This window comes from Heliconius melpomene, chromosome 21, assembly GCF_056956725.1.
Source record: "Heliconius melpomene rosina isolate 202511_hmr_F chromosome 21, ASM5695672v1, whole genome shotgun sequence".
Lineage (NCBI taxonomy): Eukaryota > Metazoa > Arthropoda > Insecta > Lepidoptera > Nymphalidae > Heliconius > Heliconius melpomene.
This window is the reverse complement of record NC_140409.1, coordinates 4487853-4512181: the sequence shown is the minus strand read 5'-3', so window position 1 is coordinate 4512181 and position 24329 is coordinate 4487853. Positions and strand designations below refer to the sequence as shown.

At 34.6% G+C, this 24329-nt stretch overlaps 3 protein-coding genes across 7 annotated transcripts in view; 1 reads left to right on the top strand and 2 right to left on the bottom strand.

The window, feature by feature from the left end:
• Positions 1-54: 54 nt before the first annotated feature.
• Positions 55-4872, bottom strand: LOC146526929 (fibrinogen C domain-containing protein 1-like). The gene is made up of 8 exons (XM_085205668.1): positions 4241-4872; positions 2955-3105; positions 2753-2848; positions 2515-2671; positions 2152-2416; positions 1945-2071; positions 631-790; positions 55-309 (listed from the first exon to the last, which is right to left on the bottom strand). Exons 1-8 carry the CDS (start codon positions 4680-4682, stop codon positions 175-177), a joined length of 1533 nt encoding a protein of 510 aa, XP_085061794.1. The 5' UTR covers positions 4683-4872; the 3' UTR covers positions 55-174.
• An 848-nt stretch (positions 4873-5720) lies between these two features.
• Positions 5721-8693, top strand: scu (hydroxysteroid 17-beta dehydrogenase 10). Its single transcript, XM_085205669.1, has 6 exons — positions 5721-5873; positions 5951-6115; positions 6754-6918; positions 7592-7720; positions 7971-8079; positions 8443-8693. The coding sequence occupies exons 1-6, from the start codon at positions 5865-5867 to the stop codon at positions 8631-8633; spliced, it is 768 nt and encodes a 255-aa protein (XP_085061795.1). The 5' UTR covers positions 5721-5864; the 3' UTR covers positions 8634-8693.
• Positions 8694-9128: 435 nt separating this feature from the next.
• Positions 9129-24329, bottom strand: part of ftz-f1 (ftz transcription factor 1) — a 53490-nt gene continuing 38289 nt past the window's right edge. For 2 of the 5 annotated variants that reach the window (XM_085205663.1, XM_085205664.1), the window contains 7 exons: positions 20636-21258; positions 18028-18286; positions 17721-17821; positions 17231-17373; positions 16361-16420; positions 14190-14267; positions 9129-13493 (listed from right to left, as the gene is read on the bottom strand). In XM_085205663.1, the coding sequence (XP_085061789.1) occupies positions 14219-14267; positions 16361-16420; positions 17231-17373; positions 17721-17821; positions 18028-18286; positions 20636-21258 (1235 nt within the window). In that variant the 3' untranslated portion in view covers positions 9129-13493; positions 14190-14218. The remainder of the gene's footprint in view (positions 13494-14189; positions 14268-16360; positions 16421-17230; positions 17374-17720; positions 17822-18027; positions 18287-20635; positions 21259-24329) is intronic. The other 3 variants (XM_085205665.1, XM_085205666.1, XM_085205667.1) reach the window with 3 other exon arrangements.

Here is a 24329-nt window from a genome sequence, read left to right as displayed (position 1 = left end):
CTGCGTTTGTGTAAGAATAAACATGTAATGTAACTGAAGTAAACAAGAATTTTTGTTGATACACAATGAAGAAAATCAAGAGTACCATAAATATCAAATAAATCTAAAATATATTACCTTTATTAATAAAATTGTGATTTAGAAATAAGTATAGTGCATTGTCTACGTTATAGTTTACGCGTAATTGGGGAAGAAGCTGTCGGGATGTGCGACGTCGTCGAAGCGATAGGGGACGCGCCCGCGCACCGCCTCGTGATAAGCGTTCTTCATATCCTTCCCGCGGATTTTGTCGTTTGATAATTTGCTGGCCTGTAATAAATACAGCATATCAATATAAATGATGGAATATTATCTCGTCTTCCCCTTTGCCTTCACTGGTATATGTATCCCGCACATATTAGTAACATTTGTTAAATCGAAGATTAAATATTTTATTTTATAATGTCATCTATCACAAGTGAACCAAACGAATGAACTAACATTAATCTATTCTATATAAGTTAGTTTATTCATGTCCATGTGGGCCCGGCGGCACTCAACGCCGGGTTCAATAATAATTTATTTCTCCGACTGGGGATTGAAACCACGAACCTACTTACACAATGATTACAAGAGAAATGTAAAGCTTACTCGTAGTCGTTCGTAGTAGTCCAAGGGGCGACTCGCCGGGAGCGGCCTTATCATCATTCTGGTCTTGTACAACGGAGTGTTTGGTCCTTTGAATGATATCCAATATATTGTCTGCCCGTTGTTGTCGTCCGTTACGCTTAAATACTTCCCATTGAGGTTACTGTAACGAGAAAATCTATTACAGTATTTACTCCTCCCATTAATTTCAAACTTCGTTTTTTTTAATATTATTATACACTTGGGTACTACAGGTACAAGTTCTCTATATGAAGATATTTATATTCCAAATATCTATTGTAAAACAAACTAGACAAATAACTTAAATTGCCTACTAAAAAAATTGATTTTTAACAAAAAGAAAAACCGACTTCTAACAACGAACTAAAAAGTGAAAAATAATTATATAAAGATTTTATAATTTTGAAGTCGGTGTCAAACTAATGCTACAACACCTTTACTACAATATCTAATTACTAAGCCTGTTTGTTTTACTTGGCACCGACTTCAAAATTATAAAATCTTTATATAATTATTTTTCACTTTTTAGTTCGTTGTTAGAAGTAGGTTTTTCTTTTTGTTAAAAATTAATTTATTTTATGATTTTAAGTGATGGGTAGATCTTAGAATGATGCTTCTTAAACGAGTGGTTATGGTGGTGGTAGTGGTTGTCAACGAGTGGTTGTGATTGTTCTATGTAAAACTTCATTTAATTAGATATTATTTTTGTGCAAAGTTACATTGTGGTATATTAACAAGAACATACATAAAAAGTATTCGGGCGAATTGGGAATCTCCCTTCTTTGAAGTTGGTTGAAAAGAAATGCAACCATCAGGAATCTCACTTCTGACATCAATTTAAAAAGTTTTTGCTTGTAACCTATTACAGTATAATCAATTTTTTACCAAAAAAAAACAAACTTTCTCAATTTTCTCCGGATTCCATAATCGAAACCTAACCAAACTTTCACCAAATTATCCTTGAAGTGTATCCTTTCAAATAAAAAAAGAATCATCAAAATCGGTTGGCGCGACATTGAGTTATTCGTCTATTTGTCGCGCACATACCTAATGCAAATTTAAGACTTATGTGATTTTCTCATGGATACCATTGTCAGACATGGACCAAAAAAAAAATGGGACCATTCGGGAAGCTATACCTTTCAAATAAAAAAAATATCAAAATCGGTTCACCCAGTTAAAAGTTATGAGGTAACAAACAAAAAAAAAATACAGTCGAATTGATAACCTCCTTTTCTTACAGAAGTCGGTTAAAAACATTTATCATTGTTATAGTATAATATTGTTACAAGTTACCTTTTATCGCATTCTTTATACCACCACGCCCCACCGTGCTCGTTGGCGCAGGATCCTTCTTTCCATTCATCATTGTCAACATCATACGTAGAGAACTTTTGACCAGCATGGTAAGATAAAGAATCGCCTGAGTAGGAATCGAAAAAAATATATATAATAAAATACAGTTACCGTTTAAAAATTGTATTAATTATTCCTAAAACTCACCAGCAGTCCCGCGAAACGTTCCAATAGTGCTTATTCGATATCCTTCATACTCCGGTCCTAGCGTAAAAACAGAGTATATTCCAGAGGCATCTTGCCCGTCTTGGCCTTCCATTTCCACTCTCAACTCGTACAGCTTTTGATTAGTGAGATAATAAATTTTCTCCAAGCCGAGCCAAAACTCCCCGGCCAAATTTCCAAAACCATGTTTGTATTCCGACCAACTTTTGAAAAAGTCTTGGGAGCCATCAAAACGATTTTGTATAACCTATGACATTGGAAATACTAATTATGAAATATTGAAATTTATATAAAAATATAAATTTTAAGTATTTTTTATGAAATTATTTTAAAAATGATCATTACCGTCCAACCTCCACCTATTGTGTTGAGATCACACAGAGCGTAAAATGGTTCCATCTCGTCAGGTTTGATCTTATAAATACCAGTTATATTAAATCCCTGTGCTTGAATTTCTTGGCAGTCGTTAGGATATCGCTCGGACCGATCCACTCGTCCTGTCCTTGTAAGTTAAGTTATTATGAGAACCAGCACTTGGCGCATGTAACTTTATATAAGTAAATCATCACAAATAATAACTTACTTGCAATCGCATTTCTTCGATTTCTGCTCTTGTATAACTCTTCTGAATTCGGTAATTAACGAAGTGGGATCAAAGACGCCACCAACCATCTCGGATCTGTTTTTAAAATTAATTTTAATAAATATTATGTAGTTCCATTTCAAAATATTAAATATTTTATTTAGAAACTTCTTTAAGTTGTAAAAAAATACTGTTTCGGCACCTATTTAGATTACGTGAACGTTGACGATTTTGTACTTCCGAAATGACATTTGCTATAGCATCTACACCCTTCTTTATAGACTTCGTGTGAGTTTCTAGAAATGAGAGTCGGTTGTCTAAGTTTGCTTCAAAATGACAATCCACGTTATCCACTGAAAGAAAAATTAAAGCATTGTTTTATAGTTCACAAACCACCAGTCATGAAGGATAAAGGGTAAGTAAATTGTTAAGAGATTAATAGTTAGTCATATAATAATGGATTTAAAGCGAATTAAAACTACAATTAACTAAACTATTAATTGTAATATTTATCGACATTTCCCCGAACTTCGTACCGTTAATGTTTTTACCACGGTGCTGTTGATCATTTTTTAACATAAGTTTAATATGGCTTAAAGTTAATTTTAAATCGTTCAAAACATTTGTTAAATTAACAGAATCGTCTTGATTCGGGATCGCTGAAGTCATTTCAGTTAAGCGCTTCAGTATGGCATTTGATTTTTCATGCAATTCTATATCGAGTCTTGTTAATCTAAAATCAATGTTTTCAATCTTTTTTAAATATTTTTCGTTTGCAGTGATCGATTCCATAAGCTTTTCTATGACTATTTCATTATCAGAAGCCGTCACGTCTGGCGCTCGAGAATAATTTTTTCCTCTGCTAGGGACGACCATGGCGTCACTTAACTCCGTCTCGTACTCATTTTTCCACAAATTATCGTTAGAATCTAAGCGTTTGTAATTTATCTTTCCGGGTTTCACTTCGTTATCGCCGTATATAAAACTGAATACCAAAACGCAGAAAAATATATTAACTTTTGAAAACATTTTTGATGTCACAAATGAAAAAGATGAAAAGCAACTGGATTGATACTCTCCACTAACAATAACTTTGCATTCGTTTCAGAAACTAAATAATAACAAACGATTCATTGCACACACACACACTCGGTGTGCCTCATTCTTTAGTGATGATTTTTCTCACAATTGTTGATGTATTTCATAATAATATATTATTTCTATTTGCGGGCATTGTTTGCAAACAGTTCAATAACTTAAATAGCGACGACTTTTTTTTATGTTTATTGTACGTGAGTGAAATCTTTGTGTGATTGTAAATTAACCTGCTGTGAGTGGCTGGGCCTTGCGATGTTTCAAGATATTCAGAAAGAAGTTTTATCGAAAGGTAAATTTATTTGTTGCAGCGGACTCTTTTTATAAGTAGAAGTTTATTTAAAAATTAATAACTATTATCGTAGCTTATCGTGTATATATTGTAATACTCACCTCGCAAATTGGGACTATCTTCCAGCTGGTGTGAAATCAAGCGCTTAAGCTTATCTAGATCACCCTTAAGAGTTTGTAATGAGTTTTCCAGGACATCTACAGGTGAAGTCTTAATAAATGTTAGCACTTCTGTAATATATTTCAAAATAACATTTGACCGTTCCAAAAATACTGTGTTCAAATGATTGACCTTAATTTCAACAGCCTCTATCATCTTTAAATATTTCTCACTGGCCATCATGGTGTCGACGAACTTCTCGACCGCTATTTCCGCTTTGACGGTGTGCCCCGTGGTGGTGGGGAACACGCTGTGGTTGTATTTATGAACGTCATAATCACTTTCCATATCGTCATCGTTGGTTTTGCTCCGATCTGCTTGGAATTCTCTCCTCGAGCAGTAAACACTGTAGCACCAGAGGACAAGGATCGCTCTTCTCCACATTTTTTGGCTTCCGCGTCGTCGAGCTCACGCACCAAATAACAAAATGGTCACTAGATCTGAAGTTGAAAGTTGTACCTTATACAGATTTTTAAACAACGTCTACTAAAGTTACGATTGTTATTATCCACTGTCCAAATATCGACACGTTTCTTTAATATAAACTATTATGATTTTCGTTTCGTGGTATGATCACAATACAGCCCGCACTATGCAGGTACATTCTTATAATGTTTATTATTTATAATATTTAATATATTTATAAAACTTTTAACTAAAAACCTATAGAAAAATTTAATGAAGAACTTTTCAATCTTTTTAGGTACCCCCTATAGAGTAAAAATGTAAAAAAGTTAAGTAAATGATTTGACTATTTTTTTTTTTTCGAACATGAGGTTAATGCTGTTAGCCCTGTTGGCTCTTATAGCGACACCTGGTGGGTAGGGACGAGGGTACTCTTTCCCTGAAGAAATGCAAGCACTAAGTGGCTGCCTGTGAGGGTTGACTATTACCTAACATCGATAGTATAACTTTTCCTCTACACCGATTACTCGACGGTAGTCCTATACTATAATAAAACAGTAAGAAAATGTGCCTGTTATCGTTAAAAGATTTCAAAGTCCTGACGTAGAGCCGTAGTGTTTAGTTTAGCTAGACTAAACTATAAGAAATAAATTTTATCATCCCTAACAAAAGTGGTTGAGCAATGAACATTTAGCATTGACATATAAAATTTGAAGATCTGGATTATTCATTTAAATGAAAATAGTCTTTAGTGAAAATAGTAATAAAAATAAAAAAACAATAAACATATATTTATTTCAGTTTTACATTTTCTTTAGCTATGTGTGAAGTAATGAGACCAACCTATTAAGTTACTAGTAAAACACTAGTACTTGTGTAGAAATGTAACAAAATAAATTTCAGTTTCGACTACAGCTGACATTATTATATGAAAATATAGAATCTCTTGTCGTCTTGTCCCACTTATACCGCACGATAAGTGATTGTATGTTAATGTAAATAACATAATGATAATGGTTTGTTTTTTTAAGTAGGTACTGTACGTATCGGAGCTCAGTAGGGAATTGTATTTGATATGAAGTGGTTATATAACTCTAATAAACGAATTGCTCTTATATATTATAATCTCTAATTAGTTTAGTATTCAATTGAAAAATCAAAATGTTTAAAGTGAGTCAAATAATTGAAATTAACGAATATTTTCGCTTTGGTGATTTTATTAATTATTTTATGTAAACATTTTGCAGGGTCTTGTAGGTTTAGTGACCGGTGGAGCGTCTGGACTGGGCAGGGCTACAGCCGAGCAGTTGGTAAAGCAGGGTGGTTCTGTAATAATATGTGATCTTCCCAGCAGCAGTGGCCATGAAACAGCAAAGCAATTAGGACAAAACGTTGCTTTTGTACCGACTGATGTAAGCATAACGTAGCTTTGCGTGTAATGGAATATTATACGAGTATCTCGTATATTCTTATATCTTCATGCTTTCGAAAAAAATATTTATTTTATTTTATTTAAATTAATTAATTTATTAAATAAATATTTGGCTTACAAAAGTTCACAAAAGTTATCTGTTCAGTGTATCTGAGATTAACTAAAACGTTACGTAATATTATTTTATTTGTAAGCAGAGATGGATATGTATCTGTAAAAAAAATTCTATTTTTAAAATCCAGTTGAATTATTCTTTATGTAACGTTTAACAGCTTGGACTTTCAACGGATTTGTTGGTGTAAAGATATTTTTTTTTACTGTAATTTTTTTGGTAATTCTAGGGTGGGCACAAGACCCCCTTTCCCATTATTCATTGCTGCCTGATAACTGTCTGTTCCAGCAGTTCTACTTTAAAGGACTAGCAGAAAATGAAATATAAGCTTTAAAGTATATATTTGGCAATATCTTTAAAGTTGTCAACTAATTTCACTGAGCAAACATCAATAGCCTTACCTAACATCATTAGAAATCCCACACATTGACGTCATTTTACCTACATACTGTTCAATAAAATATTATATGTTACTTATATTTATATGTAATGATTACTATAATTAGGTAGCATCAGAAGAAGATGTAAAGAAAGCCTTGCAAGCTGCAGTTGACAAATTTGGACGTTTAGATGTTGCAGTAAATTGTGCTGGAATAGGAACAGGATCAAGAACTTATAATTTTAAGAAAAATCAACCTTTCGATTTGAAAGTATTTCAAAAAGTTATTGAGGTTTGTGTTATGTTAATGAATGCTAACTCCTGAATTCTCTTTAATAATTAATATACACTCTTTACTATTTATTTAAAATTCGATATATAATGTTTATGCATATTAGAGGTCAGTCGTGATGCAGGGGCATAAAGCGTGAATGTAATATCTGGTTGTGGGTTCCATCGTCACTTGAGTACATGAAATATTTAATTAAATTTATATTTCCATTTCTTCGCATTGGTGTCGAGGCAAAGGAGGGGAACGGAGTGTCTTAGGTTCCCTCTGCCTACCCTGCTGTGTGCGGGATACATCGTGCAGTAGATTTTTATATATTAAGTTTTAATAGTGTACTACAAACTTTTATCAAGAAAAAAAGTAGATATACGGTATACTTACCAAAATCAAATTGTATTTATTGAAATTCAAAGTAGGTATTTTGAAACATGAAGTTGCTTGATTAGTAAGTTTGGATGTTTTTTAATTGTAACTTTATAGAAAAGACATAAAAAGGTAAAAAAAGTTTATTATAACATAATGTAAAAATTTATATACATTTTTATAAATTCACAAATTTATATAAATTTATATAGTGATATGTATATTTGTGGTATCTTATCTAATGTAATCAAGAATAAATTCTTATATTAACAATTTACGAAAAACTAAATATATTTCTTTTAAAATGTTTTAGGTTAATTTGATAGGAACATTTAACGTCATCCGCTTGGCAGCTGGTCTGATAGGCAAAAATGCACCCGACGCTGACGGTCAGCGAGGAATTATCATCAACACTGCAAGCATAGCAGCATTTGATGGCCAGGTTTGTGTTCTTTATATTTTGGATAAATGTTACACCATCATTCTCAAGTATTTTGTTTTAAATTATTTTTTTTAATAATGTTGATTTACATAGGAATAATATTTTGTACAGTAACCTAAGCAATATGCATTTAAAACGTTTTATTGAAATCAATTATTTAACTTTAATTATTTAGAGAGCAATTTCTTTAAAATTTAAACCTATTGAGATCAAAAAGTGTTATCTTCGGATAATCGGACATCTCTTTCAGATTGGACAAGCGGCTTACTCTGCATCTAAAGCAGGTATCGTCGGCATGACGTTGCCCATTGCTAGAGATCTCTCCACACAGGGAATAAGGGTAGTCACGATCGCCCCAGGTTTGTGAATTTTATACTATCTAGATAAGTAAAGTTTATTAAGCAAATATTATTTTATATTAGATATTTTAAGTTATTATTATTCAGCTTATTAAGATAGAAAGAAATATTGTATTCATTTACAAAGTTATTTGTACTTTAAATTATCCTAGGGTAGGCTAGTAATTAACTCCGAAAAATTTAACAATTATAACCTTAATAATTATTAAATATTTTTAATAGATTTTGAAAGCATTTTCGCTTTTGAAAATATATCTGAAAGAGCTTTGTTTGTGTCAACATCAAATTACGCCATTGACAACTTTGGAGGGATTGTTGCCAGTTTGAAATTTTAATAAATAAATAAAATATAATTCAATGCAGGACTATTTCGGACACCGCTTTTGGACAAATTACCTGAAGCAGCGATCAAGCAGTTGGAGGCAAGTGTGCCCTTCCCGTCACGTCTGGGCGCTCCGCACGAGTTCGCAGCATTTGTTCAAGCTATCATACAGAACCCCATGCTGAATGGCGAAACTATTCGCCTCGACGGATCTCTAAGAATGCAACCATAGATATTTTAAAAAATACAATTTAAAATTCTATTCTCAAATAAAACACTTCTATATAACAATTATTTGTATTTTTTTTTCTATAACAAATATGTGCCGATACAGATTGATAAATTTAAGCTTTAAAATATAGTTATCATATACTATTCGTATATGATTAGGATGAATATTAGCTACAGTAAAACTTAGTTTATATATTAATAATTGAAATTTGTTTTTTCTTTGATTTCTAATAAAAAAAGTATTTACATTTGTTATCTTGCTGTGACATATTTTTTTTATAAAAATTTAATTATTTCTCCAATATATTTTTAGACATTTACCAACAATTATGTTTAAGTATATTTACATTTTTACAAGCTCATCCATGATTTAAAACTATTAGTATTAAAATAATTTAAATATAATTCCACAAAAGCGAAAGATGCATAGACAGCATCATTTTAATTCCATATAACATGAATATATATTTTTCAGGAAATAACAAAAACACAAGAGTGTAAACGAAAATATTATTTATTTCTACAATAACGGTCGGCGACGCGCGACGGCGCCACCGGCGCGTGGGTGCGTCTCACAATATTTATTAATCACGAAGAAAATAAATATACTGACGATGCACGAATGGTATCTCACACCGCCATATACATGCGTCTAAGTGGACTTCTAAAAATAGATCATTGTCGTGTTTACAATTTAAACGCAAACGATGTTGTAAATAAAATGGGCATTAAATATAAATTTAAGTTACAGCGACAACAATAACTATATTTTTAAATGTACAAAAGACATGTGAGGTAATGACACGGCACAACGTTAACATTTAACGTTCGCTCCGGTATTAACTGAACCACCGTCACAAGTAAGTACTCGGTTCTTATTCTATGCACTTTAGCCTACGTGCAAAAACAAACATATAAAATTAAGAAAAAAATTGTACAGTTATTTACAATAAACGATCGACGCACTCGTGCGTACGTCTATAACAGTGATGTTTCAAGGGATGCGTCAGTTAATAGAGGAGCAGAAACATGCGGGGCCCTTATGTATGTAGGTATGTACTATAAACGTAGGTCACTGGACCGACATGCGAGGGACGCGTTCCGATTGCTTGCTAGCCGCCGTCGTAGACAAGCCTAGTCGACAGCAAATGCGACGTTGCATTGATACTTTACCAGCCCCAAATTATTAGATTCAACAATAACCATTAGAGATGAATGAAAACTGTTAACCTCGCCCTATCTATATGTACAATTACTTAATAAAATACAACTAACACGGCTCTCGAAATAAAGTTAGGTGCAACAGAAATAATCGCTTAGGTACTTAAAGATTTATATAACTAACACCGGGCTCCGGTTCCGGTCCGGGCTCGGGCTCGTGCTCGGGCTCGGGCTCGGAGCCCGTCGATCCGTTCAAATTCACGTCCTCACATTAACTTAAACCGTTAGAATACTATACACAGACTAAATAAACCACATCGACTGATATTAAACCTAACTTATCCTTAATGAACAACAAAGTGGTTAACTTACGAATAGCAACGCGCCGTCGCTCCGCGTGCGTCACCCGTAGTTACTTAGCTTGGAATGTGTGACCGCACTTGTCGCTTCACTCACTTCATACAAATACATTTAGATTATCTAAATGACCGCCTAACATTTACAACCTAACCTTAAAATTATACGGTTTAAAAGTTATAAGCATATATATAGATATATATATCTAAAAAAAAGGATTTTAATAAATAGTATTAAATTCTTGAATAAAAAAAAGCGTGTGACACAGAGTAGCGATCGAACAGGTGATCGAACTTGAACGAACACTGGCACCTTCGTAAAATGTTATTGTCTAATTTTTTAAAAAAAAATTATATGGAAAGGTAATTAGAATTGACGTGAAACAGAAGCGTTGTATGCGATTAGTGTGGAGGAGACCGTGGCTACAGACCCTGTACAAAACACTTAACTAATGGCACACGACTTATTTTTTTTTTATCACCACTGGTGTCTCAAATAATGAATACATTTCGTTCGATTTATAACGCCTATTTGTAAAGATAAAAATATATTTTAATTATTATTTCATTCAACGATTATTAAATATACACATCGCGACATACATATATGTATGTCTGATAAAAATAAAGCATATTGACAGTAATCAACGTACATAATCCATTAGATGAAACATACATATAATAATACATAATATAACATTTGATTTCTTGCATAATTGTATAATAAAAAATAATACTGTAAAATAATATTTAAAAAAAAAATGATTGTGATTTAGAAATATATAAATACTGGATGCAATGGCAACGTAAATGGTAAAATGGTTGAAAAAAACAAGTAATACAAGCCGATTTGCGTAAATATAAAATGTAAATATATGTATAATATAATATATGTATAATATATGGTCGCTACACACAAACAGAACCACACGCAGATTACTAATAACATTATTAATTAACTTTCAGCGTAGGAAAAGCCAAATTTAAAGCGGACATGGACAATTTGAAGTTAGTATAAAATTGGTCACAATATCTGTCGATCAGTACCTAAAGTACGGACAAGTAAACCCACACAGCCTAAATGTACTTAACTATGTCATACCATCACAGATCAGCTTTGCATTCGATAAAGCGTCTAAAGCTCGTGAAGCTGCGTGCGTTGTCTGTCCGTCTGAAACCTATGCGGAGATTACTTTTTATGTTCTCTTTCTACATATACACATTTCTACATATATATAAACGTATACTAACTTAAAATTACAAAAAAACCGCAGCTTCACCTTTACAATTATAAAGTAACGTTAACAACGTAATAACTCGTATCAAGACGCACACGCGGGGTTTCTATCGTACATCAAATAAGAATCGACAAAGTCACGTAGGTGTATGACGAATAAACATATACATATAATAATGTATGTAAACATGAAATCGCTAAAAAGGTGTGCCAAAATCACCAAAACTTCGATACCACCACCATGTTACGAGGAACTTTAATAGAGTTACTAGGATCGAATCCACGCTCTGAAGTGACGCAAGTAGCGATATAACATTAGTTATCACTGGACGGTTTTAAATATAAATGATGGTGCCTTTGTTTACAATTAACATACAGTGTATTTTACTCGTTGCTGTGGCCAACTTCACATTCGCACTTGGTGCAGTGATACTATAATATAATTAAAATTTAAGAAGGACAATAATAATATGTATCGGTACCCACCGTACCCACTGAGGGTGCGCCCGTCTCCCGTCTACATACACTACGACTGGCGCTTATATATTATAAAAATAAAAACGTTTTCAAATTAAATTTGCAACGCATATGTACGCGGGTATCACACGACGACAACACTATATTATAATATTTAATTTTTAATACAATATGTATAACCATTTCCACATTAAAAGTTGATCAATATAATTGAATACGTACACTACTATATTTATATTAGAAAAATACGAAATAATGTACTTTCAGTTAACATATTATATATGTTAATAAAGAATATGATTTATAAAAATACATCGTCCATTCCGGCCATTGACCTGTGGACGCTAGTACCCATATTTTTTTTAAAAATCTATGATTTTTAAGGCTTCTTGCACGTATTTGAGAAATATTTTACATAATTACAATATAAGTAGCATAAGTCACTGTTACTTTCTATTTGTCATATTTACACAGAATTCATTAATAATTATATTTGTACTGGTACGGCCGATAAAATCAATAATAGAGACAATTTCAATAACATTTAGAATAAAACTCTTAATGGAAAAACTGTAAAATTTTAAATCGACTCCCGTCGTGATTTGAACCTTACATAATAGTGATATACATAGAGATTTTAAATGTTAACTTGAATAAATTCTTAAAATACTTCAGCCCAGACTACAAACATGTCTTAAACTAAACAGTGTACATCTAACAATAAGTAAAGTGATCGCGGTCTCCGCTTACAAACAACAATGCGAATTAATCTATTATTATTTTATTTATAATTACTATATATATAACATGTTCATATCCTCTTACAATAAACGGGTCATCAAATTTCTTCGTTAAAATCACAGACGCTTTTCTAAAATATGTATTGTAACCATTTACCATCGCTACACGCATCGGAGTTATAGACAAGCTAGTTTATCTAGTTGGTGCAACAATGACGTAAGGACAAGCATTTTCACGTATAATTAGGAAGACAGGGGGAGCCCAGTGTTAAGACACTCCGTTCCCCACGCACCATCCAAATTTTGAGACATTGCGTGTTGAGTAACAGAGCTCGCCACGTTTTGTCTATCAGAGTGGACAAATGAAAATAATTTAAATATATTCATTCCCCCCGAGTGAGAATCGAACCCACAACAATCTCGCTTACGGTCTGACGCTGTCCCATTGCGACATTAAAAAAAACAAGTTAAATATGTGAACGTATGCGGAAAATCTATTTACAAACTTTGATTGCATTTCCTGCAATATATCAAAAAAGTGCAAATACGTCATGGTTGCACAAAATACTTATTTAACTTTAAAATGGTACTTATTTAAGTTTTGATTATACACCGTAAATAGACTGTCAATAAATTAATGGTAGCTACACGAGAGGTGTCAACAGTAACCGTCAAAAGTTACAGAGATTATGCAGACAAACGTACATACGTTACATCTGTATTGGGACTAGGCGCTCGGCGCAAAATAACTTATTACTTTTAATCACACACCAAAAATTAATATCTAATTCTAAAATAATAATAAGTAATGTTAAACTGTGTGGTGTTACGGCGCTGAACGCCGGGCGCTGCTGCGAAGCTCAAATCATAGTTCACTGGTGTCTCAGGATCTGTAATGAAAAACACTATTGTTACTTTCAAAAAAATAACTTATAACTAAGAACTTTATATACTTTAGAAATTTATATATTTTATAAAATATAAAGAGTGATTGCCAAGTCAGTGCAATGAAGTAGTTAAAACCATCACCTGTTTACTATCTCGGGGCAATACTAATCTTATGTAAGTTAGATAGTGATTGTGATACAATGAACATGTAAAGCAAGATAGAGTTATTCAAATCTATTAAAAGAATACAATAAAAAAAAAAACAACTAACAAAATAATAATCTCGTATATCGAAAGACCAACCAACCCAATTTCATTAAACCCAAAAAAAAAACAATAATATTTTTATAGATAAATACATTTATATTTTAATATATGGAAATTAAATGTGACTGATAATATAGTATAATTAAGCAAACAGTAACTTAGCTAAATTATATTAGATAACTTTCTGTTATTTTAGTGTACGAGTATGTCAAGTCGGTAACTAGGCTATCTCTAGGCTATATTTACTGTGTTTAAGTGCAAAACTAAACGATTAAGCCGCAAGGACGCCATCCTGCCGAATTAAAAATGAAATTTGTGCGCCATATTACTTATATACTGTGCATAATTAGGCCAGTGTATGTACCATTATTGTATTACGATGTGCATTAGAGCAGTGCGAGATGAGCTTAGATCTCAAACGGAATGCTTACTCTCTCTTACTCTCTCTCTCTCTTTCTCTCTACATGGGTGAATGCGGCTCAATCGTGTCGTTAGGCAGGAAACCGCACCTGACACACAAGAGGCAAATATCTTCAGTTTTTTTTTCTTAACCAAGTTTTAAAATTTCTAAAGTTCATCCACTGTACTGTAGACGAGTTTGTCTGTCTATATACTCTATAAGAATAGTAAATATTATGTGATGTCGAAAATGACTTGCAGTGTTATGGCCGACTAAAGTGCATAATTTATCCAAAATATTTATTAATAATATTGGTACTTTTAGAAATAATATCGGTAGACTTTTGCACTACAAAATAATATTTCACTTTATGGAAAATATATTATATGTACCACATACATAGCCATAAACAAATAAAACATATTTTATTAATTAATATGTATTAAATTCATATGCTTCTTTATACATTCTAGGACATATACTGTTTTAACATTGATGAGAGAAACTGATTAGTTTTTTACTACTCATAATATCACAAAGTATATTTCAATATAAAAAATAATAAAACCCACACTGCTATGACAACAATTCTTTAAAAAGTATCTCTTGTTGATTAAGAAAAATTATTATTAACGCTATGGCAATTTCATTATACATATTATTGAGTTCAAAAAGAAACAAACAAATGATTAAGACATTTAGTAACAATGTCCAATTGAATATCAATAGGAATCTTTAAATGTGTTTTCCCTTTAAAAAATTTTGTCCCTTTAAAAAAGTCTACAAAACAAAATCAAAAGTAAAGTTATTGACCACATGAAAACTTACGTTAAAATTTAGTTTGATAATTAAAAAAATATCTTAACAGAATTCACAAACAAAATAATATTGTATGTAAATAGACAAAAGCGCAACACCAAGTAAACGAGACTCGTAGAACAAATTAAAATGCAAAATTCGACTACTACAAACACAAAAATTAAAAAATGTATTATATATATATATATATATAGACAGTAATTGTACCCACTGATTATAAAAAAAAGTGTAAAAAATAATTTACAATAACAATTGATATGTACATAATATGTCTGGTGTAAGTAAAGCAAAATAATGAATATATAGTGCTTATAAATATAACAAATATATATAAGAATTAAGGTTTTATAAAAAAGACTAAAATATATGAAGGAAGCTTATGGTATAATATATTAGTAATGCAATGGATAAATATAACTAATATATATATATATATATATATATATATATATATATATATTTATTAATTCGCTAATTATTAAGTTAATAGAGACTCTGATCAAAAAATACTTTTAATCGTGTTAAAAGATAATTCGTTCGTGAATTCTAATAATTTGATACATAAATAATAAAAATTCACGAACGTCATTAATATTTAAAATGTTTAGTCTTTGGTTGCATTGGATTGGGTTTAACCGAATTTTCGTAATAGAAGTTTAACTAGTAAAACCAAAGACGAAAATTTCAGTATAAAAAAGGGTCCAAACTAATTCATATCCAAAAAAATGCAAAAAGCCACTATTAATAAAAAAATATTGTAAATTAAATAATATGGGTTTGTACATTATAATATGTATAGTAACTTTATTTTTAGGGGTATTATTTATATTTTAATCTATCCTTTGCATCACTAATAAGTGTGATTCAAAATCTAGGATATATAGTGCTTGGATACAGAGCTGTCAGTTACAGTTATTTTTGTATAATTTTATTTGAATATAGTGTTAAATAACAATTTTAGCTATACTGATTCCGATAGAGTTTACTCATTTATTCTTATAACTATATGACGTCATAATATTTTCTAAATTAACAATTATATTACAAAATAAACATATTATAAAAATTATTAGCATTATAGAAAGTAGAAAAATTAAGCATTTTACTAAATAAAATATCAAATTCAGAATTTTTGTGTATATACAATAGATTGCACATAATTTGCAATAACGTTCTTGAAATATTGGGCATAGCGCATTTATGAGAAAGATCTATAATACTTACATAAAAAATATATATCTTTCCTATTGGAATCAGCTATACTTTATCAACAAAAAAATATCACTGACAACTCTTTCGTTAATTTGCATATAAAAAGACATATTACATAAAATATGAAGTGAAATAAATATAAATTTTATAATATGTTATGATATAACGTACAATCTGTCTAGAGTTGAAGTGTGCTCCGCACTCCGGTTAACCATTTCGGCGCCATTGGGCCTAGAACGAGTAATAAACTTACATGGACGGACGATACACGCTTAAATATAATAATAGTATATTTATAAAGCGGACATAATATGAAAATACAAACAATGTAAGCAACGACACAAACGTATTACAACTGAAATCGACGTTATTGCGGACATTAACCTGTTTAAACATATACATATGTAAAAATATACTAATAATAGTTGTATTTGAGGGCATCGATGGTAAAACAATGTTGATAAATATTTTAATGTGATATTATTTGAACACACAGACAAGACACATAATTTCGACAAAATTATATTGGATTTGACAGCTAACTGTTACACAATATAATAGGAAAGGATTAATTTATATAGTTTCTTTTCTTTTATACCAAAAAATACTGAATATAACAATTTTCTTTTCGCAATGAACATTTTAATCTGTTTTTTTTTAGAAAATTAAACAGTATTTGTTTTTCTATTGTTTTTGTAATTATTATTATGCATTTCAAATCTTTTCGAATGCATAAAGCTAAGAAAATCCACACAAATCGCTCATGTGTGTCTGTCTTCATATGATACAACAATACATAAGTAAATATAAACAAAAATAAGCAGTGGTGTGTCTGATTGAAAATTCCATGATAGTGGGTTCATTTCCCAGACAGAAAAATATATAATTTTTATTTCCCCACTATTTTAACAAGATAAAGTGCAACGTTGAATTCCTCCACTCCACCCAATATCTCTAGATAGAGTTTGCTTACCCTGCTACATGTACTATAGATACGGAGTGAAAGTAAAAAAAGACTAAATAATAAAATGAGTAACTCACTTGCGTTTAGCGTGGAGCATTTCCATAAGCAGCGTCTGCGTTGGTGCCTGGCCGGCGCAGTGGCGCTGGTACAGGTGCTCCTCGCCGCGCGCCGCCAGCGTGTGGATTTCAGGCACCACCATCACCAGTTTACCGAACTTGTCCTGAAATGGATTTATCATATGATCTGATAGTTGAATAACGAGAACTTGGAAGCTACAGAGTACATACTTATACATACTTATTAGATACTCAATTTGGCATATTTTTATTCTCTTCTCGTTGTTGCCCAAATCTCCTATTTGTATATTGTCTTTTCAATATACAAATAGGAGATTTGGGCAACAACAGATATGCTTTCATAAACACTAATATTTAACGTAATTTTATTTTATATTTTTACTAATTCATGTTTGAATAAAAATAAGAATATGTAAATAAATAAAAAAACTTCATTGACAGATATTGTAGAGATACTCGTATATAAAATAATAATGTATGACATATATACCTGGATGTTAGGATAGCAAGTAAGAGTGTAGTCGAGTAGGGCAGCTTGTACAGTTTGGTAACCATCTCGGACGCACTTTACGTTTACGATGCCTCTAACCTCTGAAACCCCAAGACAACACTTCAAAAAAAACACAACCTCGTTTACAACATTTCTAATAATACCGAAAAAATGAACAAATGAAATATTATAAATATGGTACATGGGGCAAACATAAAATAAATGTACAACAAAAAATATATAATTCGCTCAATCAAGCAACATACGAAAAAAGAGGTTTAGAAAATAAAATAGCAATTATACTGACCAGGGTTAAGTAACAGCAGAAATTTGACGCAGATGTAGTCCGGAACGTCAAACTTGAGCTCGGCAAGTTTGTTCTGGAGTTCGTTAAAGTGGTCAGCGAGCGACGGCACTCCGAGGAGGCCCAGGCACAGCAAGTCGAACTTCTGTCCATTGTGTAGCGTGGTCTCGTCGGGGAGGCCATTGTGCATCCTCTGGTGCAGGTGGTCCAGCACCAGCATGTCTGACCACGAATGCTGTAGCAGCTTCATCTGGTCATCAACCTATAACAAACGATCGACACACTGCTTTACACGTCCCCCGCGTTCCATACACTATATATATATACTACCAACGGAGCTATCGAGAGAACAAGAAATAAGGTATATAGAGAAAGCTACATAACACAAAAAATAATTCGCTTGCAAATACAATAGAAAACGCTACAATGAATTACGTTAGAAACATTCAAAACAATATTTATATAATTAACACGTTGCCACTCGGTGACAGGTTACAGGGGCCTAGCTCCAATTGGTAGTTGCAATAGCGACGTAACATGTGACGTATAGAGTCTCGCGTGAAACGATCACCGCGTCCTGCCATTACTATCAATGCCCTAATGATAATATACTATGTTTCATATTAATCGTACTAGCGGATCCACTATCGCCGGTTACATACGCTCGTGCCAAATACATTAGCAGTTTCTGTGCGTTATCTTGGAGCTCGGCGCTATCTGGAAAGGAGCGAGCGACGTCGTGACCCACATTCGGAGTTGCATTAGAATACACGGGGCGGTGCGCGAGCGCGTAAAATTTGCCGTTTACGAAATGCTATAACTGAATTTTAGAGCCCGGAGCGTATTGCCACATCGCGCCGCTTGCCTAACGATGGATCGAGATTGTACTGTCAAAATTGTGTACCTAATGCCGATTACGGCCGTCGATTACGAACAAATTACAAAGGTTATACCGTTTTATACGTTACGGATGCGTAATTATATTTTTTTCTTTTTTTTCTTTAAAAGAAATTGATATAAACTAAAATTGTCAGTCGATAACAACTAGCGACACGGATGTAGTGACGAATAAATTGCTAGAATCATTATTATTCCCTTGGCCGGACATCTTGGCGCGATACTACTAGCTACTCGTATCATATGTAGGTCAAAGTCGCGTCGGTTAGCCGCGTGCCAGATAGCTTGTATCTCGTTCTATCTCTATTAAAATAAAATAAAAATTATAAAGATAATATTAAATATCTATTTCAGGATTCGTGTTATTAAAAAGCGAACCGTAAGTACCTATTATTCATGTGAGACGATATCTTATTTAAATACTTTCATAGTAGGTCACAAGTGTTCCAATATTTAACTAATTGGATCACGGTTACCGTTTAGTTAGTATATTACAAATTTCAATAGGTATAGGTTTTATATTATGTATTGATTTATTTATATATCTAAGAGTCAGTCAGAAATACAAATATACAACAAATAGTTATACTAGGTCCCTACAATGCGCCCTACACAGAGATCTAGCACAAGTTAACCTCGTCCAGCGGGACATTACGTAAGAGAAAGCAACGCACTACTAGTTGCGTCTCCGTTACCGGCTGTTACGCGGTCGGTAAAAAGTGCTTTCTCGCGGCAACTCGGCCACGGGCAATGTGTCAAGTGCGACGACGAAAGTGCAGCGTTGCCGGCCCGCGCCCCGCTCGCCGCGCCCCGCACGCCGCGCCCGCACGCCGCGCCCGCACCGTTACATCACATCCGTCTGGAGAAAGTGCGGGTCATCAACATTGCTCCTCTCGCATCTTCCCGGACAGGGACAGGGCCAGGGCCGGGACCGGGACCGGGGCCGGGGCCAGATAACGATCACCGAACGATTTCCGTAAACAGACTGTGCACACTATCTCAGCGAGATTCGTGCACGTTCGTTCGTCCTAATTCTGAGAATGGATCGTAAACAAGCCGCGTCATTTAGAACAAATGAAAATTGCTAGTTGTAAGAGTGGAGGCTGCCTGCTGGAGTGAGACGAGGCGAGGTGCGCGGTGCGGCAACGGCGCGCGGCCACGTGACCGGCTGCGGCTCTTGCGTAAGCGTACGACAACCACTGTGCACTATACAGTACGCGCGGCCACGGTAGACCCGAGTGTGGCCCGCCACACTACGACAGTATAACACTATCTAGAGCAAATATTTCCAAAAATCTTCCCTCATCTAAAAATACTAACGTCGAACATGTAACTATGTGCGATATTACAAATAAGTCGTTATGTTGAAATGGAACAAATTTTCAGATTACGTAATACTGTAATGATGTAGGTAACGTAGGTTGGTAGAGGCAGGCAGGCAGGCAACACGCTAGTCGTGGGAACTTGACCCAGTTGGCGAGCGGGCGGCGGCGTGGGGTATCGATTGCGCCCAGCACCGCCGCACCGCTCGATGCGTCACACGCGTCTCTACACGCCAGCATGTACAATAATTGGGTGAACAGTTCGCAGTGCTCGGATGTCGCAGAGCAGCATCTAGACAACAATGTGGCTGACATTCGCAAGCATATTGGTGTACACCGAGGACGGGGTTCGGGGATTCGGGACAGGATTTTATACTTATCTGGAAATTCACCTTTAGATACTTAAAGAACACGGTGTTTCTCGCCCAGTCCACTTGCGAGAACAAGTTTTGGTCCAGCACTTTGCACATTAACTCGAAGAGATCCACTTCACACTGGTTGTAAGTTTGGCTTTGCAAGAGTCCAAATAGTGAATTTTGCCACTCTCGGTCGTCAATAGTCTGAACGAATTCTCGTATCATGGGGGATACTCGCAGGGTCTCGGTGCTGGTGGGTTCGGCGGTGCTGGAAGGCGTGGCGGCAGCGGTGGCGGGCGCCTCAAATGTGAAAGCGTCAGGCGACGCTGAGTGTGGCGAGTGCGCGTCCCATTTGTCGTGCGCGGAAGGCGGTGGCGGCTGTGGCGCCTGTGGCTGCGCCGCCAGCAGCGCGGGGCCCGGCGACGACTCAGGCGAGGACGTCAGCGATGACACCTGCGGGATCTGGATCTCCTGCTTCACGGGCACCGACGCGTACGGCGAGCTGAACCCCAGCACGAGCCCGCCGTCGCCGAGCGAGCCGCGCAGCGTCTGTACCGCTATTTGCCTTTGTCTCATCATTTGCAATTTGCGAGCGCGATCCCGCTTGTACATGGGGCCGAATTTGTTTCGTCCACCTCGCATGCGATCCGCTCGTACGGCTGAAAATAATATTTAAGTCATATAGTCAATCTTTATAGTACAAGTAATACAAAAATATCTTTCAGTAATTTGTAAATTCAACAGGTACGACACATATTATGCTATGTTGCGAAAAATTGCATTCTCAAAACATTACAAAAAGGTCCATGATGAACTTTAAGTAGTCAGCAAATACTAAGCAGCAAAAAGAATAACAATGTGCCTGGAAATGTTCGATCGGATTTCATATCACGAAAAGGTCACGTAATCGTTATAGTCGGACATATCACACATCCTTAACTATTCATAGAACGCAAGCAAAGCTGTAGTACACTTGTGGTATGACAGTATATATACAGGATACTTGTTATAATACTATCTATTCCTTTCTGTTTTTTAAAGTCATTTTTAGTCGCGTGATATCCGCTCTTCAGTTGTAATTCTTAAATAATTGCTATGAGACGAGTCATTATAAGCATTATACGCTGCAAGGTTATATTTATGGTTATCATGCCATAGATATCCAAAAATTTGTGTAAACATCCTGAATATTCTCGTAAAGTCTGGATAGAAGTCTTATCAGTTTTTTTAAAAGATAATAAATCCAAACTCACTCATACGGCGAGTGTACGTACTCGTATGTTATTCCCCTAGACACATTCAATATTTAATAATTTATACGTGAAATTTAGGACGCTCGCCTTATAACCACACACAGGCGCAATGAGCTCTTCGATTCTGGCTAAATTCCAAATTTCCAGCAAAAGCTCCCTCAGATAACATCACATCATAGTATGATCGAGTGTATTGCACACTTTTGTGTCCAACAAAACTGTATCAATATTACAATTTTTTGAATATAAACATATGAATAAACTGCTAATGGGACTTCTATGTAAATTTATAGCTATCAATGATATCCTAAACAAAATACATAAGTAGCATACATTCATCATTTGGACAGATTCGAAACATATTTCTTAAAACACAATCTACAATAACACGGCGTAAATTTAGTTAAAGACTTAACTGTAAATAAATGTCTGAACCAGGAACGGAAGGGGGCTTTCAGTAGTGTCGACTGTCGACTCGCCCAACCCACGAGTTAAAAATAACAACCAGTTTTTATTGTAGCCAGCGCGCCTCGGTGCGATAAGGACGCAGTTATAGGGCACAGCGAAGGATCCAAAAGAGACGTCTAGCGTAGCGGATTTAAGTGGTGCTGTGTGCAATTCCACCAGTTTCGTATTGCAAGTCGATTCATGAAACAATTTATGTTCTTATAAGCAATGTACTGACGGATATTCCGAAGGGAAGCTTTTAGAACTTATAGAGATTGATTTAAAAATATTTAGTGTACTAAATTATAGCTTTGAAATTTTGAAAACATCATAATTACTACTCGTAAACAAACTAATTATTTTATTGAATTTATACACGAATATCATAAAAGAAAGAGAACTGACTCTACTCCAATACTCTCTACCTTTAGTGTATTTTAGCGTAGAGTTTAGTGTGTTCAGGTTTGTTGTTTTCTTCGTTTATGTATTAATCTGCTATTACAATAGTTTACATTCTACATTTATTTTTCTTAACAATCATTTCACTAGTACAGATTCGATCATATAAATGAATAATAATATATTTTAAAACATGACGGTATATTTGTATAGTTCCAAAGTAAGTCGATCAAGGAGCGAGGAGCTATCTTGAGGAGCTATTAAGATTGGAATTAAGAACACTTCCAATGAATTTAATCATCTAATGTTATTATAATGAGCACGCGATAGTATCCGATAATGCTGTAAACGAGGTCAGCCGTTTATTACACGACTAAACTAGATCAAGGTCAAGGTCATTTTTACAAATCAAAAACATACGAAACAGTGACAAACGCACAGAGGACAGAAATAGAAATAGATACATACTTAACACTTTACCTTAAATTGTCACTGTGAGTATTTATTTACCTCTCAAATAGATGGGTCAAGGTCGGCGTCGACGCTCCTACTCGGCGGATCAATGTACCTACCGCACCGCAACAACTAACAACGAGACCGACGACAGAGAGAGAGAGAGTTTAGCATAATGTAATTTGGAGTTATTAGTGACCTTGGCGCATGCACCAGGGCCGGTAAATAAAGTAATCGTGTCAACGAGATAAAAAATAGTGTGTTCCGAAAGGACGGGAAGAGGTGGGGATCGCTCCTTGTACCGACGAGTCGGTGAAACTTGGTCAAGGCTGAGCCGCCCGCCGCTCCCCCCGCGACGCCCCGCGCCCCCGGCGACGCGAGCCGAGCACTGCCGACAGCTCGCGCGGCGCTCGCACGTTACACAACGCCGCGCACCGAGGCGGCTATGGCCCGCGAGGCTGTGAGCCGTCGAGATAAATCATCACCCGCGATCATCCACCGAACTATGTCAAGATCTCGTATTTATATTGAAGTACAGTACTCTACAAGAGTCTAACTAGATTCTTATTAGACTCGCATTATACTAATACTTGATGTAAATTGTACGTAACATGTAACTCAATAACGAGTTATAGTACTCGCTAAGGCAGCTGTAGAGCTAACTTTTAGCCGCATAGTGTTATTGGTTATATTACCATAAAGAGTAGTCCTCGAATAGAGAACCGTTTGCGCACCAAATTCTTTTCAAGATGGCGGCGCCTCCAAAGCTGTCGTAATAATAAGACAGGTAATACCTAAAAAATAGAAAGGCCCGGTGTGCGAGGCCGCTCTGTCGAAACACCCGATTCGGGTCAAGGCAGTGCGCCGAAATAGTCTGCTGGCGCGCGCGTTTTTATTGTGATCTAACATCTGTCGTGCGTCGCAAACTCTAACCCCCGCACTATTATTCATGTTTTGCGACTGCCATTTATTTAATTGTCATGCAAAATCGAATACGCTTATAAAACACTTTGAATCTCGCTGTTTAGTGTCTAAAAAGATTCTTATTAGAATATTCTGAGCTATTATATCGTTCAAAAGATCCGAAGCGTAATAGCATTTAGATTTGTATGAAATAACTGTTAAACAGTACCTACAGTGTGGTGTTTGTGAGAGCGATAGGCGGATGGAGTAAGATT

Coding starts and splice junctions, on each gene's coding strand:
- LOC146526929 (XM_085205668.1), bottom strand. CDS start 4,682: ATGTGGAGAAGAGCGATCCTTGTCCTCTGGTGCTACAGTGTTTACTGC. Junction 2,672..2,752: donor TCGAAGAAATGCGATTGCAA/GTAAGTTATTAT, acceptor TTAACTTACAAG/GACAGGACGAGTGGATCGGT. Junction 2,072..2,151: donor AACGTTTCGCGGGACTGCTG/GTGAGTTTTAGG, acceptor ATTCCTACTCAG/GCGATTCTTTATCTTACCAT.
- scu (XM_085205669.1), top strand. Junction 6,116..6,753: donor TTGCTTTTGTACCGACTGAT/GTAAGCATAACG, acceptor TACTATAATTAG/GTAGCATCAGAAGAAGATGT. Junction 6,919..7,591: donor TATTTCAAAAAGTTATTGAG/GTTTGTGTTATG, acceptor AAAATGTTTTAG/GTTAATTTGATAGGAACATT.